This window comes from Engystomops pustulosus, chromosome 1 (assembly GCF_040894005.1).
Source record: "Engystomops pustulosus chromosome 1, aEngPut4.maternal, whole genome shotgun sequence".
Taxonomy (NCBI): Eukaryota; Metazoa; Chordata; class Amphibia; order Anura; family Leptodactylidae; genus Engystomops; species Engystomops pustulosus.
The window spans coordinates 273,683,855-273,708,510 of record NC_092411.1 but is presented as its reverse complement, the minus strand read 5'-3'; the positions used below and the strand labels follow the sequence as shown (position 1 = coordinate 273,708,510).

The window sequence follows — 24,656 nt, the reverse complement described above, 5'->3', positions numbered from 1 at the left end:
TGCTCTATAACATGCTGCCTGCAGATAGGACACTATGTACAATCTGCTCCTCTCCTCCTGCTCTATAACATACTGCCTGCAGATAGAACACTATGTACAATCTGCTCTATAAAATTCTCCCTTCAGATAGATCACCATATACAATCTGCTCCTCTCCTTCTGCTCTATAACATCTTACCTGCAGATAGGACACTATGTGCAATATGCTCAGACCCTCCTGCTCTATAACCTGCTGCCTGCACATAGGGAACTATGTGTAATCTTCTCAGATCCTCCTGCTCTATAACATGCTGCCTGCAGATAGGACACTATGTACAATCTGCTCAGCTCCTCCTGCTCTATAATATGCTGCCTGGAGATGGGACACTATGTGCAATCTGCTCACCTCCTCCTGCTCTATAACATGTTGTCTATAGATTGTACATAGTGTCCCATCTGCTCATGTACTTGGATTTCAAGGATGTATTGTTATGAAAATATCATTAAAATAAGATATTTTTTTAAATTTAATTTTGACATTTTAATAAAAAATGAATATATCATTTTGAAAATTGTAATATTTTAATTATTCTCATAGATTGGAGAGACCCGGAACTAATGCGTGAAATTGAACAAGCCACAGGGCAAGATCTAGGATCCTCCAAATGTCACAAGAAGGGACAGAAAAAGATGGGAAAGAAGAAGAAATATCCAAACCTAACAGACCTGAAGCAGAAGGCCAATACATCGCGCTCCCGACTGGAGAAGAAAGTGTTCAACACGTAAGACCCTGAGTGCAGCTCCCATATACACCTTATAGCGCCGCACACTGCATGCTGGCCATGTCTGGTTACTGCACCTGAATAGGACTGAGCTGCAGTAACTAGACCACTACACGCTGCACAGCAGGCACCCTATATAGAGGATTCAGGTATTTATAATTTGGCGGTAATGTGAAGGAACATTAGACGCCACGTGGTGTGTGCCATGGGAGCAATAACTGATCAACATAAAAATCATAGTGGAAAATAGATCTTACTAAATGTTTGGGGAAGGTGGAGGGCAGAGAGTGGAGCCCCCTGCTGTACAGGAGATAATTATAGGTCTGGATTTCTGATAGCTGCACTTCCAGAACGTGGAGTATTAGAAATTGGTAACCAATACAATGGAGTAGAAACCTTAAAGGGGTTTTCCATCAGTGCATCACTGATCTATAGTCATTTTTTTAATGGAAATCTACATTCATAATCCAACATGATAAACCAGGGACACTTACTCATCGATCCAGGCACCTATCCACGGGATAGGATCCAACTTGCTGATTAGTGGTGGTCTCAGTGCTGAGACCCCCACAGATCGCGAAAACGAGGGATCCGACCCCTCATTGCTCCATAAGTGTAATGTAGCAGACGGCTGCGCATGACCGTTCTTCTCCAGTAATCTCTATGGAGTTGGCAGAGATCGGTGATTGCGGCACTCTATTAGCCTGAGGAGCAGCAAGGGTTCAGTCGGACCCCTCGTTTTCACGATTTGCGGGGGTCTCAAAACTGAGACCATCACTGATCAGCAAGTTAGGCCTTATCCGTGGATAGGGCCCAACTTGTCTTTGTGGTGAAACCCTTTTAAAGGGATTGGAGTTTCCAGTGAACACTTTGCAGGCCTTGGAGTTCTGCTTGCTTTGCTTGCACGCTAAAAAGAAAATATACAGTATTTAATGTCTTATTTGGAATTACTAGTATTCTGGCATTTTGCAGGACCCCGAACATGAAGGACTGAAATATTGCCTTAGAGATGAGACCTCTTACAAATAGGGCAGTTACAGGATGCCCCCTCCGTGGGAGATATCCATGCAGCAGCACATGGCCATATTAGGGTCTCCTGTTATATTCCTACCCCTGAACTCGGTGTGAACGGAGCCTAAGCCGTAGTCACGTGACCCTCTCTTCTTCATTCTGCATAGTTGATGTGATGAATATATTAGGGGGCGATCCCCCCCGTACACGGCGCTCGCTCCATACCTCGGTACACATCATAAAACATGGGTGCTGACAGCTGGTATCACAACACAAATTATATTACGGCAACAGGTCTTAATTAACATGTGGATGGACATCTATAGGAGTCACCAGACATCAATTAACAGCGCCCTTTCCCCGGGAACAATCCAGATTTAATTAGCTCGGGGGAATTGGAGGGAAATCATGCGTCCAGCTGTGGAAACACTGACAAGTCATTCACTATTGTAGTAAATAAGACGTCCTGGCGCAGCGGCGGGCGGATGACATGGCAGCATCCTGGTACAGCTCTGCCCCCAGCCGATGGCTCATACCTTCCGTATGTTACATCATTCATCATCCAGCATATACTTTACCAGTCCTGCGCCAATCTTAATTTGATATTTTACTCTCCATTCCAAAATGCTGCTGGTTTCCTAGGGAGCATTGCCTTCTGGGAGCGGCAGCGATGTGGTCGGTATAATTTTTGGTGATTTTCTTTTTTGGTGTGAATGGAGCAGAGAATTATTTGCAGCCATGTTTCTGATTGAAGAATCTTTTGGAGCTTATCTGGAGTTCAGTACCATCAGGAGATGATTTTAAAGCTTTTTAAGGGCTTATTTACTAAGGGTCCGGCGTTTGCGTTGGGTTTTCTGACTTTTTGGGGATCGCAACGCTGGGACAGGCATTTAGAAGGGGATTGTGTCGCACGCGATTGGATTTTGGTGCATCGGCACCGGCTTACATACACTTACATCCACCAAGAAGAAGAAGGTAAACTGAGTAGGGAAGCGACACATGCAGGAAACTGGGCGCATAATCTTAGTGAATCGAGCTGGAGTCCATGATCATTGGACAACACACAGGTTGTACCCAGAACAGACTTCCATGCCATTCGATAGGACATAGAGGTTGTCTTAACTCTGTCCTCCAGAAGCCACCCGTAGAGAAGGGAGATCAAGTGCCCAGGAGCTTGTGAGGCTGTGAGTGTTTTAAGAGGTAATGAGTGAGGGCCGAATTGTATGACCTAAGGATGGAATGATGTTAGGACCTCTGCTACCTCGTAGAGCAGAGGGAAGCCATTTCCCAATGGAGTCAGTGTTTCTACCCACTAACGCATGGCGAACCTACAACACCGTTCCTTAGGCAAACCAAATAAAGCCGGATCCAATTCTTATAAACGGCATACTCGATTATAGGAAAGCGGTGTGAGGAAAGCGGACGGGCAACCTGATCAGGTTATATTTATGCCAAACCCGATGAAAATGCTGCCGCAGGACCCTTAGTAAATAAGCCCCAATGTCTTATGGGGTGAAGTTATATACAACAATAGGTCCTCCGCAAAGATAGCCATCTTATGTGGACAGCCTCCAATATCAAAGCCTTCAACGGAATCATTAGTCCTGAGCACATTGGCCAGGGATTCTTTGGTATAGGATAGGGGTTCTGTATATATAGGGGGGGACACCCCTTGGCTTGTGCTATAGAGAAGGTCATGGACAGTCCACCATTGAATCTTACCATCATTATAGGAGAGTAATATAAGGCTAAGATGCAGTTCAGCATCCACGGGCGCAGTCCTACATGTCTGAGCATCACCTCCAAGAAATCCCAACCAACCTCATCAAAGGCCTATGAGCCCCCCTCATCGAAGAAGTGATATACCAGGCGTCTCTCAACGGCACAAACCCTCCTGTTCCTGAGGGAGAAGTTCGGGCACTACATGCTGAAGACACAGGGCGAGCATCTTGGAGTAGATTTTAAGATCCATGTTGTTCAGTAAGAGTCTCCAATCCCGGCTTTGGAATTACTGATGTATGTACCAACAGAGATTGGTTAGGAGGCCTTAAAAGTAAAGGGGTGATCTCTTTTTGCAGAATTTTTTAAAAATAGTGGTGTAAATCCATCAGAATCAGGGCTGTTACCGACATTTAGGCCTTTTTATAACCCCTGATAACTCCTCTTGTGTGAATTCCTACTTGAGATTCTAAGACGCCCCTCGAAATTGGTGGTGGAGCATATTTGGCTAAGTAGTTGTTAATGTCAAGGAAACCATAGCGCAATTTATTTACGGTAGTTGCTGGAATGGTAAAGATTCTCTTGCTATTTTGATCCAGAAAATTTGGGGTCTTTGCGACCAGCAATGGTTTAACCAGATTAATTGTACGTCCATTTATCAGATGCACCTTTATAAGTCTATGGAGAAGGGCGGGTGTAGTGTAAGGGAGACCTCATATTAGCTAGTCTCCACCGACACCCGAGAATTGCAGCTTCAAGAGAGAAAAACTGCTTAAATTCCAAAAAACCTCATGTAGGTATCTACATAGGTTATTGGCATGAATGAAAGGAAATCTACCATTACAATCCATCCTGATAAACCAGGGACATTACTCATAGATCCAGGCACCAGGACTGTGGTATCTTCTTATATTTCTTATCCATGACTTTCTTCCTTCTAAAAATCAACTTTTAGAATTATGCTGAAGTGCCTGAAAGTCTCTGGGGGGGTTGTTCCCAGATCCCCTTCATGCTGCAGATTCACAGACTGTTACACTGCTTCCTCCATAACAGGGAGCTTTAGCACATAGTGGTGGTGGGGGGGGGGGGATTCATGCACAACCTATGACGCTACATTACAGAAGAGCTCTAGTAGCACTCCCCAGATGTCTGCTGACTTATTAGCATAATTGAAAAAGTTGATTTTAGAAGTCCATGGAAAACAAATATAAGAAGATACTACAGTCCCGGTGCCTGGATCGAGGAGTAATGTCCCTGGTTTATCAGGATGGATTTTGATGGTAAATTTCCTTTAATGAATCCCATGGAATCTGGTGCAGGTTTGGCTATAACATAATAAATTGAGGTGTGGTGAGTATAGCCTTCTTAACCCTGTCACCAACTTTCACCTGGATGACCCCTTTAAGGCTGCACTCGCTCTAGTCCCCACTACTAGACATGCAATTTCCTGGAACCGCTCCTCAGATTCATCACAGAATACAGAAAGCAAATACTCAATGAAACCTGCTTGTGGGAAGTCCAGTCTCCTCAAATGGGACCTGCGGTGATCATAGATAGGCAACCCCTTAGGGCACTGGTGGCGAACCTATGGCACGGGTGCCAGAGGCGGCACTCAGAGCCCTTTCCATGGGCACCCAGGCCATCGCCCCAGCACACCGGACAGGACTCAATGAATCTTCCTGCAGTTCCAATCAAGTTAAAAGATGCTGCTTTCAGTCCTATATTAAAGTGATATGTACTTGGCTACTTGGGACTGTAGGAAGAGGGAGAATGTGTAGACAGGGCCGAATTATCTTTGGCGGACCTCGTACTGTCCCCACAATTCTCTGTGTACAGAGGGACACTGGAAAGAAGCTAAAATAATGCAAATTTTCCCTCTTTTCCTCAGGAGGCCAATATGATCGAAAATTGTTGAAGAACAGCGAGCAATAAGTTACTGCTGTAATTTTTGGTTGGCACCTCGCGATAAATTAGGGTGGTTTTGGGTTGCAGTTTGGGCACTCGGCCACCAAAAGGTTCACCATCACTGCCTTAGGGTGATGTAACACATGGCGTTAGTGCGTTTTCAGATCTTAAAAAAAGCATCCGTTTTTTGTCCGGTTTTCCGAATTTGCGCAATTAAAAACTGACAAAAACGCATACTTTTTTTATGATCTGAAAACGCACTACCTAAAATCGCCATGTGTGACATCACCCTTAAAGGGCAACTCCATGTCAGCAGGACACAACTATGAATCTTACTTGGCCATTGATCGGGGGGGGTCTATAAATGTATCCGCGTCCATCCTTCAGGCCACACGTTCCATATCCCCGAGTTACGTGTAAATAATTTATGTACCCAAAATCAATACCAGCGGAGTATAAGGAAGGAAGCGCTAGATTGAATGGAGACAGGACATCAGGAGAGGCACAATGTGGATAACGAGGATGCCTCGCCTTTGTCTGGTACGCGCCCCTTCCTTGGACGGCTGCCATTTATCTTGTAAGGTCGGCGGTAAAGAATAATGACAAAGGTGGAGCGCGCACATTACAGCCCGACTTCAATCTGTTTACTTCTGTTATTAAAACCTTGTTGAATTAAAACTATTTGTATTGCGGTACTTAATTCAAGCTAACACGTCCAATTTGTTCTGCCTCATCAGCGCGGGAGGGACGAGCGGTAATTAATGACACCGCCTCCAAATCTTAAAAAAAAAAAAAAACTACATCTAAATAAACCTTCCGACCGGAGAGAGGTAGAGGAGAAAGCTAAACGTCTGTTATTTGTAGGTTTTTTATTAATTTTTTTTTTTTTTTTTGCAGGGGATCGGTAAAACGAGTGATCAGCGCAATGAACCAGATGGATCAGAGGCGACACGAAAAGTTTGCAAACCAGTTTAATTACGCATTAAATTAAAAAACCCGCCAGAGGGGAGAGATAAAGCATCCAGGCGCCTTCTACATGGAAGACTCGGTTTAAGGACCTTTTAAAGAAAAATTGTTGTAATATACAGAATTTTTCCTCTCCCCCCCCCCTATGGTTACGTCTTAACTTATTTACATAATTTGCTGGATTTTTATGGATTTTTGTTTTCTAAGAACTGTACAGATTTGTATGTTGTTTGCACCAAAAATTACAATGATTAAAAAAAAAAAAAAAATTTTAAAAGGGAAATTGTTTTTCCATGTGAAGAAAAAAAAAGAATTTTTGGATTTTTAAAATATTGACAACCACAGTGATAGTCAGAAAAAAAAAAAATTGTATAACTTATTTGAGAAAAATAAAAAAAAATTGTAATTTTGTTTTTTTTATTGAATTTTTTTTATTCTTTAGAACCTAAATACTGCACACGGAGCAATTCCAGAGGGTTCACAAACTAAATTTCTCATCTCAGATAAACACATAGATCGGGAGTAATTTTTCATAGGAGGGCGACATATGTTAAAATATTTTTTTGTCTATTTTTTAACATTGGAGGGGACTAGCACAAGTGAACAATCTCTATGATTCGGATTGTCGGGGTCAGGCTGGGTTTCCATCGGGCCACCATACAATTGTCTAGAGGGCCCACCCTCTATCAATCCCTAGGAGGTAGACGTTCTTAGCTTTCAAGTTAGGCCTCATTCACACTAAACAAAGTGCGTCTAGCACACAGCCCCCATAGAGGTCTATTGGTCACGTTGAGGTCGCCCATCTCTTGGCCAAACGGGACACTGTTTACGGCACACGCTAATTTGTACGTAGCCTTAGGTGGTTAACTTTGGCACGTAGTACTGAGATAGAGCCTGGGAAGGATCCTCTAGTCGTCTGGTGGTCATCTAACTACAGACCGGTTGGTTATTTTCCCCCTAGAGGCAAAAAGTACCTCCAGAATTTAGCCATGAGAAAATTTGGGACACCCACATACACCATATACTATCAACCTTCATTAGTAGACAGGGGCAACTTATGTTTGGCCTGGTTTTCCAGACCCAATGTCAAACTAAATTCTAAAACAATCTAAATTCCTCACCTCAGCATTGGACCGCTGTCCAAAAACCTGATTAAGTAGAGGGATGTTGTCCCGTTGGAAATGACTCCCAGCATCATAGATGAGTCCCTGCACAGTATGTGGTACAGGAAATATGGCCAAACAAGGCTGTCGCTTGGCAGCCTTGCCTTGTTCTCACCATGCTGCCCTATTTATATATACATATATTCCTCTCGCTCAGTGCTCCATCCCGTTCTCATGGTGTCGCCCATAGTGTCTCTTATCTGTCCTCGCTGACAAAGACAGGAAGAGGGGAGGGAGCAGGATGAGTCATAATCTCCTGCTACAGCTCCTCCAATTCAGCTGAGCTCAGAAATGTAAACAAAGAATCATAGAGAGCCTGCACACAGTACAGAAGCGATTAGCAGGAGCGCTGAATCACTTGATGAACATTCAGGGATTATTTTTAAGGTAGTAAAGGCACATAGACAATTTATGTAAAAGAGTGTGCAACCCCTTTAATTTCCTTCACCATCTTGTACTAGCAGCAATACCTTCTCAAAATTATCCTAGCATCGACTTATCACAGGACATTGAAACATAGTTCCATGGGAAATCTGGGTCAGACCCCCCCCCCACACACACACACACATCCCTCTAAATCTTCCCTGCTAATGATGCATCAGTGTCCTTGAGGTATCAGAGATGTGACCAACCATATTTATCAGAACTGACCCTTAGAACAGGTTCTGAATGAAGGTGGCTTCTGGATTTAAGCAGTTTGGATAGTGCTACAGACACAGCTATGCAGTGATTGACTGGCCCACCGGGGAATCGGAGGATTCTCCAGTGGGCCCCATCTATAACACAATACTGGACCACAGAAGTCCCACAATACATAACCCAAATTGGATGTTGATGACAAGTGGGCCCAAGAAACATAGCTTGACCCTGGTGGTGTAACATCACAGGTCCAATCACATGACTCCTCCCCCTGCAGATGCTGTTCCCCAAAAACAAATTGTCCCTTACAGCGAACATGTAAAAAGCCAGAAGAAAATCAGAAAATAAATGTATAATCTGCCGGCTGTTTAATTTATGAAAATAAATTCATTAGAAATGATCGTCCTAAAAAAAATGTACTAATTAGATGAGGGACATTAAGCGCCAGGATTTTCCCAATTGCTTCATTCCGGTTTCCCCCCTAAATTCCTCATTTACATAATTACAAGGTAATGTTTGGCCGGCATAGACCATTGCTTTCATTTATCCATCCAGCCATTAGGATTCTGCTTATATCAGTAGAGTGTAAAATATTTATGTAAACGACTAAATCAATTTGTATTTGTCAGGGGTGCAGGCAGCCCTTCTCCAAACATCCCGCCTGCTAAATGTGCCGGGGGGGGGGGGGAAACGTTCCCGGACCAGATCGGGTTCACACAAGGACTGAGAATCTCACGTCTGTAAATCTATCATTAAAGGGAATGTATGAGATCTGAGAAACGTCCCGGGACAGCGCCCCTCCTGACTACAGGTCATGTCTGGTAATGCAGCAGACAATTTAATGAGGCCAAGCTGCAAATATATGTTTCCAGAAACGTGCATTGAGGCTGCGGTCACACGTTCCGCTTGCGTCACGTTTTTTGATGCGTTTTTGACCCATTCCACTGGCTTCAGCCTTCATCACACGATGAGGTAACATTGTGTTTTAGCAGATGCAGTGGAAACGCAATGTAACCTGAGCGTGTGATCAAGGCTTAAGCCTTTGAAATGTGTCATGCAAATGATCGTTGTTCTCTCTTTGCACTGTTTTTTTTTATATCAGATGCTACAATAACACATTCATTCCAATCTCTCCATACACAGCGCTCACACGCGGCGTTCATATTGCGCTTCGAAACACATTACAACAGCTGAGGAGAGGAGAGAATTACATTACGTTTACATTTTGTTAACTAATTGTAAACAATTTGTAAACATTCTATTAAGGACTCATGCACATAACTACAAATGACTGGGAGGGGGCATAAGCGCTCCTCACCCCTCCCCTCTCCATAGGGAGTCAAACGTCTGCCAGTGTATTTCGGCAAAGAATAGGATGTCCTAGATGTGGTATATTTCTATACAGTCCTATATTCTTCACAGCAGCCGCCCCCACCATAACTGGGGGCTATAGATCTCAATGGGGGCTGTGAAATGGCTGCAAATTGTACAGCTGTACTGCCGACCCCCATACTGTCATGTGCATGGGGCCCAACACGGTGTTTACAAATGCAAAGTCAGCGCAGTGTAAGTGCAAATGTTAACGTAATAAGGCTAATTTCGTCCCCTGAGTTGTATTGTTTCAAAACGAAAAGTTTACACCACATGGCAACCAAAGGGTGGTGACACACGTGGCGTTTTTAGGCCGTTTTTAGTAGTGTGTTTTTAGAGCGGAAAAAAAACGCATGCGTTTTGGACCAGTTTGAATTAAGAAAATTGTTCAAACTTGTCAAAAAAGCATGCGTTTTTTATGATCTGAAAACGCACAAACCAAAAACGGCATGTGTGTCACCACCCAAATGCATGGAAAACAGTAAAAAAAAACAGATGTGTTTTTATACAGACTGCAAACCCATGCTTTAAAAGGGTCCAAAAACGTGACGCGTGGGTTCACCCATAATGGCTGCATTCACACGATGCGTTGCGTCCCATTTTTTGTTGCGATTTGACGCATTGCAAAGGCTTTGGCATTCCCATTGCAGTTGTTAAAACAGGATGTAACCTCAGCATGTGATCAAGGCTATAGCCTTTGCAATGCGTCAAAAATGCAACAAAAAACATAACGCATCGTGTGAACGCAACCCCTGACTCCCAGAAGACACTGACCCTCACCTGCTTCATCTGTAAAATTAGACTCTTCAACGTAAGTTGCACCACATTCCCCACCAGGGCCAATGCTCTGACAGCTTGGGCGGGGTCGGTTGGAAGTTGGACCAGAAACAAACAGGTCAGAATGATGCTGTGTGTGAATGGACCCTAAGGGCGCTGTCCCACGTTGCGTTCGCAAACGCAGACCAAACCACGCCCACCGGGGCGGTCCGCGGTCCGATCGCATCGGTGTTTTTCTATGGAAATGCCTGCGCGGCTCGTTCCCGATCGCAGGCGTTTCCATAGAAACACCGCCCCGGTGGGCGTGGTTTGGTCTGCGTTTGCAAACGCAACGTGGGACAGCGCCCTAAGGGTGCTGTCACACGTTGCGTTTGCAGACGCAGACCAAACCGCGCCCACCGGGCGGTCCGCGGTCCAATCGCATCGGCGTTTTCAATAGAAACAAAGAGAAACGCCGATGCGATTGGACCGCGGACCGCCCGGCGGGCGCGGTTTGGTCTGCTTCTGCGTTTGCAAACGCAACGTGTGACAGCGCCCTCAAAGAGAAATCAACTGTGGTGCAGCTAAGGACAGGTGGTTTTCACGGCTTATCTCGTCACAGCTGAGGTGTCGTTATACTTTATGGAGCGCCCCTTGCGGGGAGGGTGGGGTGTTATTTTATAACTAGGCTCCTTTCAGGTGTCACAGTCTGCTGCTAAACTCACTGGGGGACATTTACATAAAGTGTCGGTGTCTGCATTGGCTTTGTTACCGACCTGCTCTCGGAAAGAAGATACACATTTAATATTGTGGAGCTGTGCAGAGACATTTCTGGCGCCGAGACCATTTTCTGTCCCTGGGACCAAAATCTGTCCCGAGCACCAGAAATGTGTCCAACAGTCCCTGCTAGACCAGTTTTCTTTTGGTCTACTTTCCGCCAGTTTACAGCGCCCAAACAGGGCTGCGACACATATTAATTCTGTCTGAGTTTCCACTCCGCCAAAGCCACGCCCCTTTTCGGAGAAGAGTCGGAGCAGGCGGAAAAAGACATTTTTTCTGGCGTCGCCAGCTAATAAATAGGTCTGAGAGCAGAACATGTGGTGAGAGCGCCACAAAACTGGCAGAAACACCATAGTAAATGTCCCCCACTGACTCTTGGAAACTTTACTAGCTAGTAGCCATGTGTTAAGATTAGATAAGTTGTGCACCTGTCAGAAACAACAAAATAGCAAAATATACATTATGTGAAGTATGAATTAGGAGCCGATCAGTAACGTATCGAATGTATTACGCTATTGTAGTAACCAATCAGAAGTTGGTTTGAAAATTAACCAATCAGAGGTGTTGTTTTAATAGCCAATCATAAGCTATTGTTCAAGTGTATGATAACCAATCATGCTAATAGTAAAGACGTTACACCCTGCTTAAAGATGTATAAATAAAGCAGTTTGACCCCCCCACACACACACACACACACTAAAACTAAAAACGGCCCAAAAACGGCCTAAAAACGCCACGTGTTTTCACCCTTAGCTGCATGATTGTTGATTTCTTTTTTGCGTCACATTGCGTTTTGCTGCATTTTGTCACATTTTTAAACCCATCCAAAACGCAAGTGTGTATCCCATAAAACGCATATGCGTTTTGGCCAAACCCCCTCCAAATTGTGTTTTGAACGTGTTTAAAAACGTGACAAAAACACCACACGGGAATCCACATGGGCGCATTCACACAGTCCGCTAGTGTCGCGTTCATAACACGACGCTAGCGGACAGGGGGCGGGGCTCGGGCTGATCGCATATGTGTTTCCCTGCATTTTTTTGTGCTTTATTCCATCAGTTCACCGGAGTTCCTTGTGTAGCAGTTTCCTGGTTTGCGCCTAATTAGTCTTTGTATTTCTCCGGTTTCCAGATGTTTGTTTCCAGATGTAACATTGATTTGTGCCTAAAAGGGCGCAAAATAATTGGGCAAAAACATTGCAGTCATGACCCTGCGTAGGAAATTGTGTGAGATGCACAAGATTTTGCGCCTTTTTTAAAAAAATTTACTCCTAAAAAATTCTCAAAAAAAAACTGAATGATGAATGACCTGTTCACAATAGGGGAAAGGGTCATGGCCAGAGAAAAATGACCCCCATAATGTGTAAACAAAATAAAAACTTTTTGAAGAAAACCTTCATTTCTCCTTACTCCACATGTAATTTCCCGGATAATTTTGTAAGATTTGGATTGTTTTGAATCCAACTTCCTTGGTTGCATTTGATGGACATGTGTCATTATTCAACCGTATAAACTATGATACTATAATACTATGATACTATAATACTATGATACTATAATACTATGATACTGTAATAATGTTTCATCTTAAATCTGCAACAAATCTGGAAACTCACATTGATGATGATAGTGATCTCTCCAGCGCTCCCTGGTGGCCACCCTAAGTAATGACAGCCAGTTCCTGCTCTATCCTCCCCACATCTCTGCTGCCATTTACATGGTGAGACATCAATGTCTGTGGGAAAGATGTAATTTCCCTGTCAGAAATTATAACTCGCTCACGCTTCATGTGTCAGCAGCCGCAGTAAAGGTTGTCAAAAATGCTCAGTGAAGGAAACCAACAAGAGGAAGGAGCTAATGGGATTAGAGAGATATCATTTAATACTGTCAGCCAGATGCTGGAGTGCAGGGTAAACTGCTGCCAGGCTGGGGGTGCAGGCTAACCCCTCAGATTCCTGCACTGCAGCCACTACAGCGCCACCCTGAGGCCTCATGCTCAGCTGGCATCACTGGCCACCGAATGGCACAGGCATCCAGAAGTCTGCTGTGTGGCATCCAAACTGGTACCCAGATGCCACTCTGTGTGTCTAAGTGTAAAGCTGCCATGTCCTTAGACTTGTGTAACATCCATATACTGTGCCCACAACTCTTCTGGTGCCAATACTGACTGTGTGGATGAATACTGGGGTGCACAGTGCCCTTCTAGGCTGGTAATACTGGTAGTAAGGATATGTCTGCAAGTTAGTTTGAACAGTGCTCATCTAGACTAGTAGTAATGAAGAATGTCACTTCAGGTGTGAATTGTGCTCATATAGACTAGTATAATACTAGTAGTAATCAATATGGTAGTGTGTACATCTAGGCTAGTGTAATACTAGTAGTATTGAAGGGTATCACTGGTGGTGTGTACAGTGCTCATCTAGGTTAGTATAATACTAGTAGCAATCAATATGGTAGTGTGTACATCTAGGCTAGTGTAATACTAGTAGTATTGAAGGGTATCACTGGTGGTGTGTACAGTGTTCATCTAGGTTAGTATAATACTAGTAGCAATCAATATGGTAGTGTGTACATCTAGGTTAGTGTAATACTAGTAGTAATGAAAAGGATCACTGGTGGTGTGTACAGTGCTCATCTAGGTTAGTATAATACTAGTAGTAATCAATATGGTAGCGTGTACATCTTGGTTAGTGTAATACTAGTAGTATTGAAGGGTATCACTGGTGGTGTGTGCAGTGCTCATCTAGGTTAGTATAATACTAGTAGCAATCAATATGGTAGTGTGTACATCTAGGTTAGTGTAATACTAGTAGTAATGAAAAGGATCACTGGTGGTGTGTACAGTGCTCATCTAGGTTAGTATAATACTAGTAGTAATCAATATGGTAGTGTGTAAATCTAAGTTAGTGTAATACTAGTAGTAATGAAGGGGATCACTGGTGGTGTGTTCAGTGCTCATCTAGACTAGTAGTAGTGGTGGTGTGTGCAGTGCTCATCTAGACTAGTAGTAGTGGTGGTGTGTGCAGTGCTCATCTAGGTTAGTATAATACTAGTAGCAATCAATATGGTAGTGTGTACATCTTGGTTAGTGTAATACTAGTAGTAATGAAAAGGATCACTGGTGGTGTGCACAGTGCTCATCTAGGTTAGTATAGTTCTAGTACTAATCAATATGGTAGCGTGTACATCTTGGTTAGTGTAATACTAGTAGTAATGAAAGGGATCACTGGTGGTGTGTGCAGTGCTCATCTAGGTTAGTATAATACTAGTAGTAATCAATATGGTAGTGTGTACATCTAGGTTAGTGTAATACTAGTAGTAATGAAAAGGATAACTGCTGGTGTGTGCAGTGTTCATCTAGACTAAAAAGTTAGGTAGTAATAAAGGATATCACTTCTTGTGTACAGTGCTCAAGCAGAATAGTTGTAATGAGGGGTAATTGTATTGGTGTGAACAGTGCTCATTTAGACTAGTAACACTAGTAGTAATAAAGCATATCACTTCTGTGCTCATCTAGACTAGTACATGATGTATTTCTTGGTGTGTACACTGCTAATCCAGACTAGTAATACTAGTAGTAATGAAGATAATTACTTCTGGTGTGAACAGTGCGCATACAGATTAGTAATACTAGTAGTAATGAAGGATATTACTGTTGGGGTGGATAGTGCTCATTTAGACTAATATTACTGGTAGTAGTGAAGGCTATTACTTCTGGTGTGTACAGTGCTCATACAGATTAGTTATTCTAGTAGTAATGAAGGATGTCACTTCTGATTTGTTCATTGCTTATCTAGACTAGTTATACACATATATTTGTTGGTGTGTACAGTGCTCATCTAGGCTAGTAATACTATTAGTATGTATATCTCTGATAGTGGGAGCAATGCTCAGCTAGACTAGTAATACTGGTAGTAATCAACTTTATTACTTTACTATAAACTGCACATCAAAGCAATTAATACTGATACATTTGTTGGTGTGTACAGTGATCATATAGAGTAATGATACTAGTCGTATTGAAGATTATTAATTCTGGTGTAAACTGTGCTGATCAAGGCACGTTACGATAGGTATGTTGTGTGTACAGTGATCATATAGACTAATTGTACTTGTAATAATGAAGGGTACTACTGCTGGTGTGAACAGTGCTTATGAAAGCTCACACGTGTACTATACTGTATACTTACACTAACCAATAACTATTGCTGTGCGCACTTCTAATGTAGCCTACTACTACTAGTAGTAACTGGTTATTTGTCATACACACCACTAATATTATCAGAGCTGCAGAGGTAATGTATAACTAAAGATTTGTAGTGATAATAACTAAATATCTGATTGTGTGAAATGCAAATGTAGACTAATGTTTACCTGGTGTAAACTTTTTGCAGACTTGACATCATATCTGATGGTGTTAGCTATATTTGTAGTACTATTAACCATGTCACAACCTGTGTGACCTGCTTGTGGAGACTAGTATTACTAATAACCATGTGTAGTACTAGTAGTATTAGTAGTACTTATAGTAACCATATCAGTACTGGCTTGAACTACCTATACCAATAACTACATACACATGAAAACTCCTAGTAACTAATTGTAGACTAGTAAAATACTGATATTACTGCTGTAATCAGTTGTCATACAGACAAGTAATAACCAATTCACTGCTTACTAAGCAAACTATTAATAATACAATGTAGCCACTAGTGCTAGCAACTGTATCAGTGCCTAATATAAAGAAGTAACAATTTGTATTGTTTGTTTGGATTGTAACCTCAGTGATTGTATCTAGAGCTCACTTAGACTAGTATTACTAGTAACCATATCATTACCAGTATATATGGAGACTAGTAATACTAGTAACCTCAGTGATTGTATCTAGAGCTCACTTCGACTAGTATTACTAGTAACCATATCATTACCAGTATATATAGACTAGTAACACTAGTGATCACATCATTGGCATCATAAACTTTACATGTAGTAATACTAGTAACCATATAATTGTCAATGTTTACTATGATTGTATATTGGTAGTACTAGTAACCATATCATTCCCAGTATGAACTACACATGTAGTACTAGTAATCATATCACAGCCAGTGCTTACTATACATGCAGACTAGTAATACTAGTCATCATATCGTTGTCATTATGATCTATACATCTAGATTAGTAGTACTAGTAATCATATCACTGCCAGTATGAACTATACATGTAGTACTAGTAATCACATCACATCAGTCAGTGTTTAATATACATGTAGACTAATTATACTGGTCACCATACCTCAGCCAGTGCTTACTATACATGTAGACTAGTAGTACTAGTAATCATATCACTGTCTGTATGCCCATTACCCGGCTGATAACCTTTGCCGACAACCGACTACTGTGGTAATTACAATTAAGAAACGATCAGCTACAATTACAATCAATGTTTCCGTCCAGTCTATGAGGAATAATTCCTGGCGATTATAAAAAGCTTTAATAAAACTATTTTTTTTGCCAACAAAATCATGTGAAATGGTATTAGTATTGTAATATTGCATTTCTTGTAGGATGTTGCTGTCTCAGTTTTTAATCCCTGTCTGTCCATCTATTTTGGTATCTTAGTATTTATTTCTAAGGTCACAAATCACTTCACTGTATTTTCGCCAATTGTCATGTAAAATTAAAGAAAATGTCTAAAAAAAAAATATTTGCATTAAAAACAAATACATTAATAAACATGAATAGGAATATATTGATATTATCCCACAGAATCTGCAAAGGGAAAAAAAATTATAAAATCTGGTGATATTTTATTACATCGATTTTTAGATAAATTTCAGAATGTTTTGGTCCTCATTATACATATTACATATTGGAAAAAAAATTGCATCAATATCAACTATGTCAGAATAATTCTCTTATTTAAAAAAAAAAAACTAAATCAAATATGATTAATCACATCTAGTTGCCTCTATTTAGATATTATAAACAACTTTATTTTTGTAAGTTTTCGATTTTTTATCATATACTGTAGTTGTTTGATAATAAAAGTAACCATAAAATAATAATAAAAATAAAAGTATTCATAATAATGTTAATAATAAGAAAAATATTAATAATTACAATAATACAAATTATAATAACACGTATAAATAATAATAATAATAACTAAAATGCTAATATACTATTAGTAATAGTAGGCTAAAAATAGAGTAATGATAACAAAAATAAAAGTATTCATAATAATGATAAAACTAATGAAAATATTAATAATAACAATTATAATAAGTATAATCACTGCTAAAATGCCAAAATACTATTAATAATAATACTAGTCTAAAAAGAAAAAGAAAATAAAAACCAGTAAAGTAATAAAAATAAAATAAAAACCAGTAAAGTAATAAAATTGAAATAATCTTACTAATAAAATAAAATAATCACAATAATATTTAAAAGATATAATAGTAATTAGGATGTAAAAAATATCATATTTGATATTCAATAAAAAATAATAATAACAAATATGATAATATTGGAGGAATAATATTATTATAGTAATACTAATATTGAGAAAAATTAAATAATTCAGCATACAACTTGCTATTTGCATCCAAATAAAATGTGACAAATTAATTTGATAATAAAAAATTATTCAAATATTAATAATTATAATAATAATAATATAAAATAAAAATAATATATTATTTATAATGTATTAATAATAACAATAATAATATCCCAAAAATAAAAATAATCCTAAAAATATATAAAATATATTAATAATAATAAATAGTCCTACAATATGAATAATATTATAATACTAAGAATAATTACAATAATAATTGCGAGTAGAAGAAAAGCAAAAGACACCCAGGGAGAAGATATATTTATATTACAGTTTATTGTTCAATGTCTCAGCAAAGTGCTTGAAATATTCTCTATATAATACTGCCCTATTGTCATACAATTAAATATAAAAACAAAATGAAAACATCATCAACAATTATTTACACAAAGAAACAAAATGTCAAATTACAATGAAATAACAGCAGTCAGACTGGAGAAATTCTGACTCTTGGAACCATTCACTTCTGTATAGAAGGAGGAGAGTCCAGGCAGAGTTTCTAGAAAGGGTTTACATTTTTAAATAAAAAAAAAATTGAATGCATAAATTCTCTGTATATATACAGTGTATATCGTGATATCACGAACGGGAGGTTCATTGTATATTTCAACAATGCAGATTATTACATTACAGCCACTTCCTAAACTCCTAGATACCCTGAGAGCAAAATGGGCACAGAATAGAAAGATGTTTTTAGTTTATTCTATTTATTTCTTTATAAAAACAAATCCCCCCAAAAATGTAAACAAAACCTTTATTTACACCAATGAAAACACTGACAAATATGGAATGATTTCCTATTGAACAGAATAAGGTCATATTATCCCAGCTAAGTCAGACACAAGCCTCAAGTGGCCCTAAATCAGATGCATTTTGGTTTAATAATAACACAATTATGGATGGAATGAAGGTTTAGTGAATTGATTATGGTTGTAAAAAAGAAGAAAAAAAGTAAAGAAAATAATAACAATATAAAATGCATTATACAATTTACAGGGATAGTTGAATATTTTTTTTTCCCCATTAAATTTTGTTCTATACAGAGAGGGGTGGAAAGTCTTTAAAGTGCTCCCCATATTCAATCTACATATGAGAGGGTTTGTTATAATCATTGCAATGAAAGGTGCTGTGCTTCCAGTATATACCAGGGAGTCATTGAGCTGCACTAAAGGGGGTAAATCCCTATGGCACCAGTGCTAGGAGGTAAGTTAAGCTACTTTCCTACTTTAGATTGCCAGCTCTTGCGTCCCCTTGTTGTAATACATTGTGTCCAGTCGTGGAAGACTTGTGCTTTGCCCAGTGGATAATTCAAGTCTCTATAGTCATAAGTGGGGGGCATAAAATGCTGGGGTCCCATAAGACTGAGACCCCAGGACAAAGGGTGACAGGACTGCAGCTGGGCCAGGGAGGAAGGGTAACTGTGCTGTGCACATGAGTCCACCAGGTGCATGGCTTGGGTAACCAGGGTGTCCATGCATGCCCAGTGGGTTGCCCATAGGTGGGGAATGGCTAAGAGGGCTCAGCCCCCCACCCATACCTGGACCACCGCCCCCCCCATGACCAGAACCTCCAGTAGGGGCACTGGTGTCTGCTCCAGGATTCTGCTTCTTCCACTTTGTGCGTCTATTCTGGAACCAGATCTTGACTTGGGTCTCAGTCAGACTCAGCGATAATGCCAGGTTGAGTCTCTCACACACCGAGAGGTATCTTGTAGACTTGAACTTGTTCTCCAGAGCCACCAGCTGTTCATAGGTGAAAGCTGTTCTAGCTCTCCTGGGTTTGCCAGACTTAGAGTCAGAACCTGTTCTCTTCCTCTTGGGTTTACCATGCTGGTTCTGTCCTTGGTTCTGTTGGTTCTGGTTCTTGGAATTACCTTGCTGTGACCCAGGAGTGTTACCATGACTTGATAGACCATCCTCAGCCTGAGTAGAGCCCCCATTCTCCCTGTCCACTGTACCAGAAGGAGTGGAGTTGCTGCTCTCTTCACTGCAGACCTCTTCATCTTCCTCATCCTCCTCTTCCTCCAGGTCACTACCAGGACTGGGGCTAAAGTCCTGATTTTGACAATCTTCTCCAGTCTGTTGGTACAATTCTTCATCCTCTGTAATGAGAAAATTTCCATTAAAAAACAGGGTTTCTATAAGTTGTCTCCAAACAATCATCCATAGACCATATGGTAGATAAGACAATAGGGAAAATCAACAACAGGTCACATCACAAAGTCATCAATAAACTAATAGCATAGGATCAATGGCAGAAGTGGAATCATTATCATAGGGGTATCAAAAGGACATGCCACCAAATCATCAATGGTCAATATGCATCAATAGGGACCTGTGGGTCTCAGAGGGTTAAGGGAATGTTAATTATTTTAGGGAAGGTGATGCTCCTACAGCTGGCGACTACATAGTTAAATATTTTACTGGGGGAGAATATTTTCAGTATCTAAAGAACCGTACCGTGTTGTTCTGGTTATGTAATCGGGTCGCGTGTTGTAAAATAAATCATATATATACATATATATATATATATATATATATATATATATATATATATATATATATATATATATATATATAGTAAATAATACACATGCAGTAATGATAAATAACTGGACACAGGCAGAATTGTATACACACATAATGTCCATGTATACATGTACATTGCATTGACAAGAGCTTCTCTCCTTACAGTGAGTGATGGCTGTGATCTGTATCTGCACACACTGGATCATAGAACCTGACAAATCATCTTTGATAGGTGAAATGTTTACTAAAGTGCATTTACCTAGAAGATTATTTGACCAACACCCTGAGAATCTGTCACTCATAACATCACTGCCCATAGACTGCATACAAAGATGTATACAAATACACACACAATCATATCAGCCTGTGATTCATGCATTGTACAGGTCACCTCTGCCTGTCCATATAACTTCATGTCCTCTACATGGTGCAGCCAGGAGGCAATCACTGGGGTCCTGCATCACTGCACAGCACTGAGAACACGTGTACTGCCTGCAACCCACTACTGCCCCAACACACTGTCATGTCTGCTGCAACTACCAGGGACATTCTACAAGGGACAGAACATTCAATAATATATATATATACATATATATATATACATAGACATAATATTATAATATTTAATAATCATGATACTAAGAAATAATGGATATATTAATGTTGTTATAGAATAATAGAGTAAAATATAATGAATTTGGATAACAGTTATGATCTTTGTAGTCATCAGAAATATTGATAATTGTTATATTGACAATAAAACAAGAATGTATAAAATTATTGGAAATTTTGAGGAAAAAATAACTAAATAAAAATTTTAAAATCTAAGTGACAAAATAACTAAGATAAAATAAACAAGATTCTTAGTGATATACATTGGACACACACAGACACATATATATCTTTACACACACATATACTGTATATATATATATATATATATATATACACACACACACATATATATATATATACATATATATATATACATATACAGACACATAAAGAAATACATATCTATACACAAACACTACACATACACACACACACACACACACACACATATATATATATATATACACACACATATATACACGCAAATAAATACATATCTATACACATACACAAGTATATGTATATATATTTCTTGCTTTTTTGGAACACCAATAATCCTGTTCCAACTACATAAATTGTCATGTACCTTATACAAAAAATTACATACAAAAATGTACAGTATAACCATCTCCTTTTAGTTGCTAACGATTTTAAAGTAAAGACTGAATTTAATTTATCTAATAATAAAGTCTAATTGTTTTTTAATGATCATTTTTTTCTCCAGACCTAAATACCTAAAAGTTCATATACATGTTGCTGTGTTAATACTTTAGAATATATTGTTATATATAAATATTTATTTATTTCGATTCCTATTATATTCTATTATTATTATGTGTTCATCGTGATACTTTGCTCCATATCCATGATTATAAATACATAAAAACAATCCTACAGATATGGAATATCTATCACTGGTTATCTTGTGCATTTTTAAATAATTTAGTACAAAAAAAAAATAGTTTGTATTATAATTAATTAAAAAGTACAACATTGTTTCAATATTAAAATAACTTAAGAAATAAATGTAAACATAACACAATAAGAACCAGGTCAGACAATATATGAAATTAGATGTCTTGATGATGAATAAAATGTATGTAGAATAGGAATCTCTGTGTTGCGATCATTTGGTCAGATCTCTGATCGGTGGGAGATTTCCCTGCAGAGCCTCTGCTGCTGGTAATAATAAGTGTAATGGATTGTAATCGAGTCATTATCCTGATTGTGACCCTATAATTTAGATGTTGGGGACAGAGGAGGCTGCTGGTAAGAGATACGCGGCATTCGATAATAGGATATCGATCGGCCGAGCTCCACTGGCACCAGGGGCCGATCCCCCATTATCCCCTCCGCTGCTGCTCAACACAATCTCCCCTCGATGTAATCGAAGGAATTTAATTGTTTTCTTACAGATAAACGACGTTTTGTCACAATTATTCAGATTTTCCCTAAAACAAACCCAAATAATAAAATGAAATAAAAATGATTCCACACAAACTATGGCCAATCTGATCGTACTGCAACTCTCATCAATGAACGGTTCTGGGACTTCAGCTCTAACATGTGACCGGTTATAGGACTACAACTCTCATCTGTGACCCGTTATGGGACTACAACTCTCATCTGTGACCGGTTAAGAGACAACAACTCTCATCTGTGACCGGTAAAAGGACTATAACTCTCATCTGTGACCGATTCTGGGACTTCAGTTCTCATCTTTGACACTTCTGGGAATATAACTCTCATCTATGACTGGTTCTGAGACTAAAACTCCCTTTATATCAACCCAACCATCCTGGGGATCTATAACTCCCCAGAAGAACTTGGACCTTGTATAGTATAATGGAAGAAACTCAAGTGCCACTCAAATCAATCATACACTCCCATCATCCATGACTGTCATAGATAGTTCAATAACGGGTGAGGATAGAAAATGCATGATGAGACTTGTTGTTCTATCATTAGATAGATAGATAGATAGATAGATAGATAGATAGATAGATACATATGGAAGGAGGGATAGATACATTGATTGATGGATAGATAGATAGATTGATGGATAGATAGATAGATAGATACAAGGATAGTTAGATGACAGAAAGGAAATGCTGAGACTTGTTACATAATAAAAAGGAAATACAGATAGATATGACATGGAAGGGTCGAAAGATAGAAGAGAAGAGAAACTTAGATAATAGAAAAGTCATGATGAAACTTGTTCCATAATAAAACAAGTACATTCAGATACATAGAATTATAGATAATTATCTAGATGTGTAGAACTTACTTAGAACATCCGGAGACTTTTTGCAGTTGTCAAAGTCCTCTAAGAAAGGTTTCTGGTTCGGGAGGTCTATGGGCCCCTCTCCTTGCTTGTCCTCTGCCCTCAGTATGTAGTCACTGGACTTGTTGTACACCAGGGTGCAATGCCTCTGTTTGCTGTTGAATTTATTTGGGTCCAGAATGTCCAGGACTGAGAAGGAAGTGGTTCTGTGGACGGCCGGTGGGGCTGGCACCATGCCCTCCTGTCCTGGAGTGCTGCCACCCTGGCTGTCCCCTTGCCTGGGGCAGCCATACACTGGGTGGTCGCTGGCTGACAGTCTCTGTTCTCCATGGCTGTCCATGATTTCCCCACTGTGTAGGGTGCAGGACACAGCCTCCACCACCACTGCTGCCTGTGCTTGGGGCATGGAGATGTCTACCTGAGCTTTGTCTCTACTCACATTCATCGCTTGGTCAATGTTCTCTAGATGAAACCCGCTGCTCCTTGTCTTCCAAACTTTTAGCGCTTCCAGCCTAAATCTGTGAGCACCACCACCAGGGTTTCATAGCAGCAGATGTGTGATGAAGCTTTTATGAAGGTATCTTGGATTTACTGGACCTCTAAAAACTTAAGTTCCTCAAAACCTTCTGGGAGTCCTTGTCATGTGATTCTTGAAGCCCCTTTGATCTTGAATGGTTCTTCACGTTGTAGGATCAATTTTCAGGTCAGGTTCCTTTACACCTTGTGAGACACTCCAAGGTTTCTTCTATGGTCTTTGGACAATGAGCTTGGCAAGATCCAAAATTTAGGCGAAGACTATTCTTCACCTGAATATTTCTCAACCTTGGGTGGTCCTGGAAACTCTTCTGGGCTCTTCTCAGGCTTAGCAATCAGGACTTTATATGTTGTGGTCTCCTAACCTTTCATTTTGTAGGACTCTTTCCCTGAGTTCAATGATCCTCGTGATGGACCAGCAAATGGACCAGAATCAGTAAACAAGCGATGGAGTTAGGAAATTCTTCTAAGATCTCAGTATTTTCTTAAAGAGCCCTTGCAGCTGATTGAGAGAGAGAGAGAGGCAGCAGTGTGTCCTCTCCAGGAGCAGATGGCAGAGTGTGAGGTGTGATGCTGGGTGATACCCTATGGCTGCCTCAGCAGCTCCATCCTCCATTCATCTGTGCAGCATCTAAATAGCCTTATTTGGGAAAGTGGGAGGTGATGGGATTTCTTCTTAAATAATTGCTGGGATCAATAATAGCAGGAACCTCTCCACACAATGAGAGCATCAGATCAGACTGCAGACTAAAGGGATTAGGACAGTTACTAGAGCAAAATGTGAGGCTGGGGGGACAGGGGGCTACACACAGTATATAGTATATACTCCTGGAGGTGACTGTATCCACTAGGAGGGTCATGGTGTGTTACACTCTACAGGGACCTAGAACCATAGAAGAATAATTTCTATGAAAACGAATTATCTCTCCATTATCTATTTATCTATCATCTATCTATCTATCTATCTATCTATCTATCTATCTATCTATCTAATATCT

General features: G+C 40.0%; 2 protein-coding genes across 3 annotated transcripts in view; one reads left to right on the top strand and one right to left on the bottom strand.

Moving 5' to 3' along the window:
- Positions 1-6,630, top strand: part of UVSSA (UV stimulated scaffold protein A) — a 55,254-nt gene extending 48,624 nt beyond the window's left edge. Inside the window, exons 13-14 of one of the 2 annotated variants that reach the window (XM_072126230.1) lie at positions 578-761; positions 6,294-6,630. In XM_072126230.1, coding sequence (XP_071982331.1) covers positions 578-761; positions 6,294-6,387 — 278 coding nt within the window. In that variant the 3' untranslated portion in view covers positions 6,388-6,630. The remainder of the gene's footprint in view (positions 1-577; positions 762-6,293) is intronic. The other variant, XM_072126229.1, reaches the window with a different exon arrangement.
- A 12,054-nt stretch (positions 6,631-18,684) lies between these two features.
- On the bottom strand, positions 18,685-24,200 carry NKX1-1 (NK1 homeobox 1). The gene is made up of 2 exons (XM_072132631.1): positions 23,128-24,200; positions 18,685-19,795 (listed from the first exon to the last, which is right to left on the bottom strand). The coding sequence occupies exons 1-2, from the start codon at positions 23,567-23,569 to the stop codon at positions 19,017-19,019; spliced, it is 1,221 nt and encodes a 406-aa protein (XP_071988732.1). The 5' UTR covers positions 23,570-24,200; the 3' UTR covers positions 18,685-19,016.
- Positions 24,201-24,656: the final 456 nt, after the last annotated feature.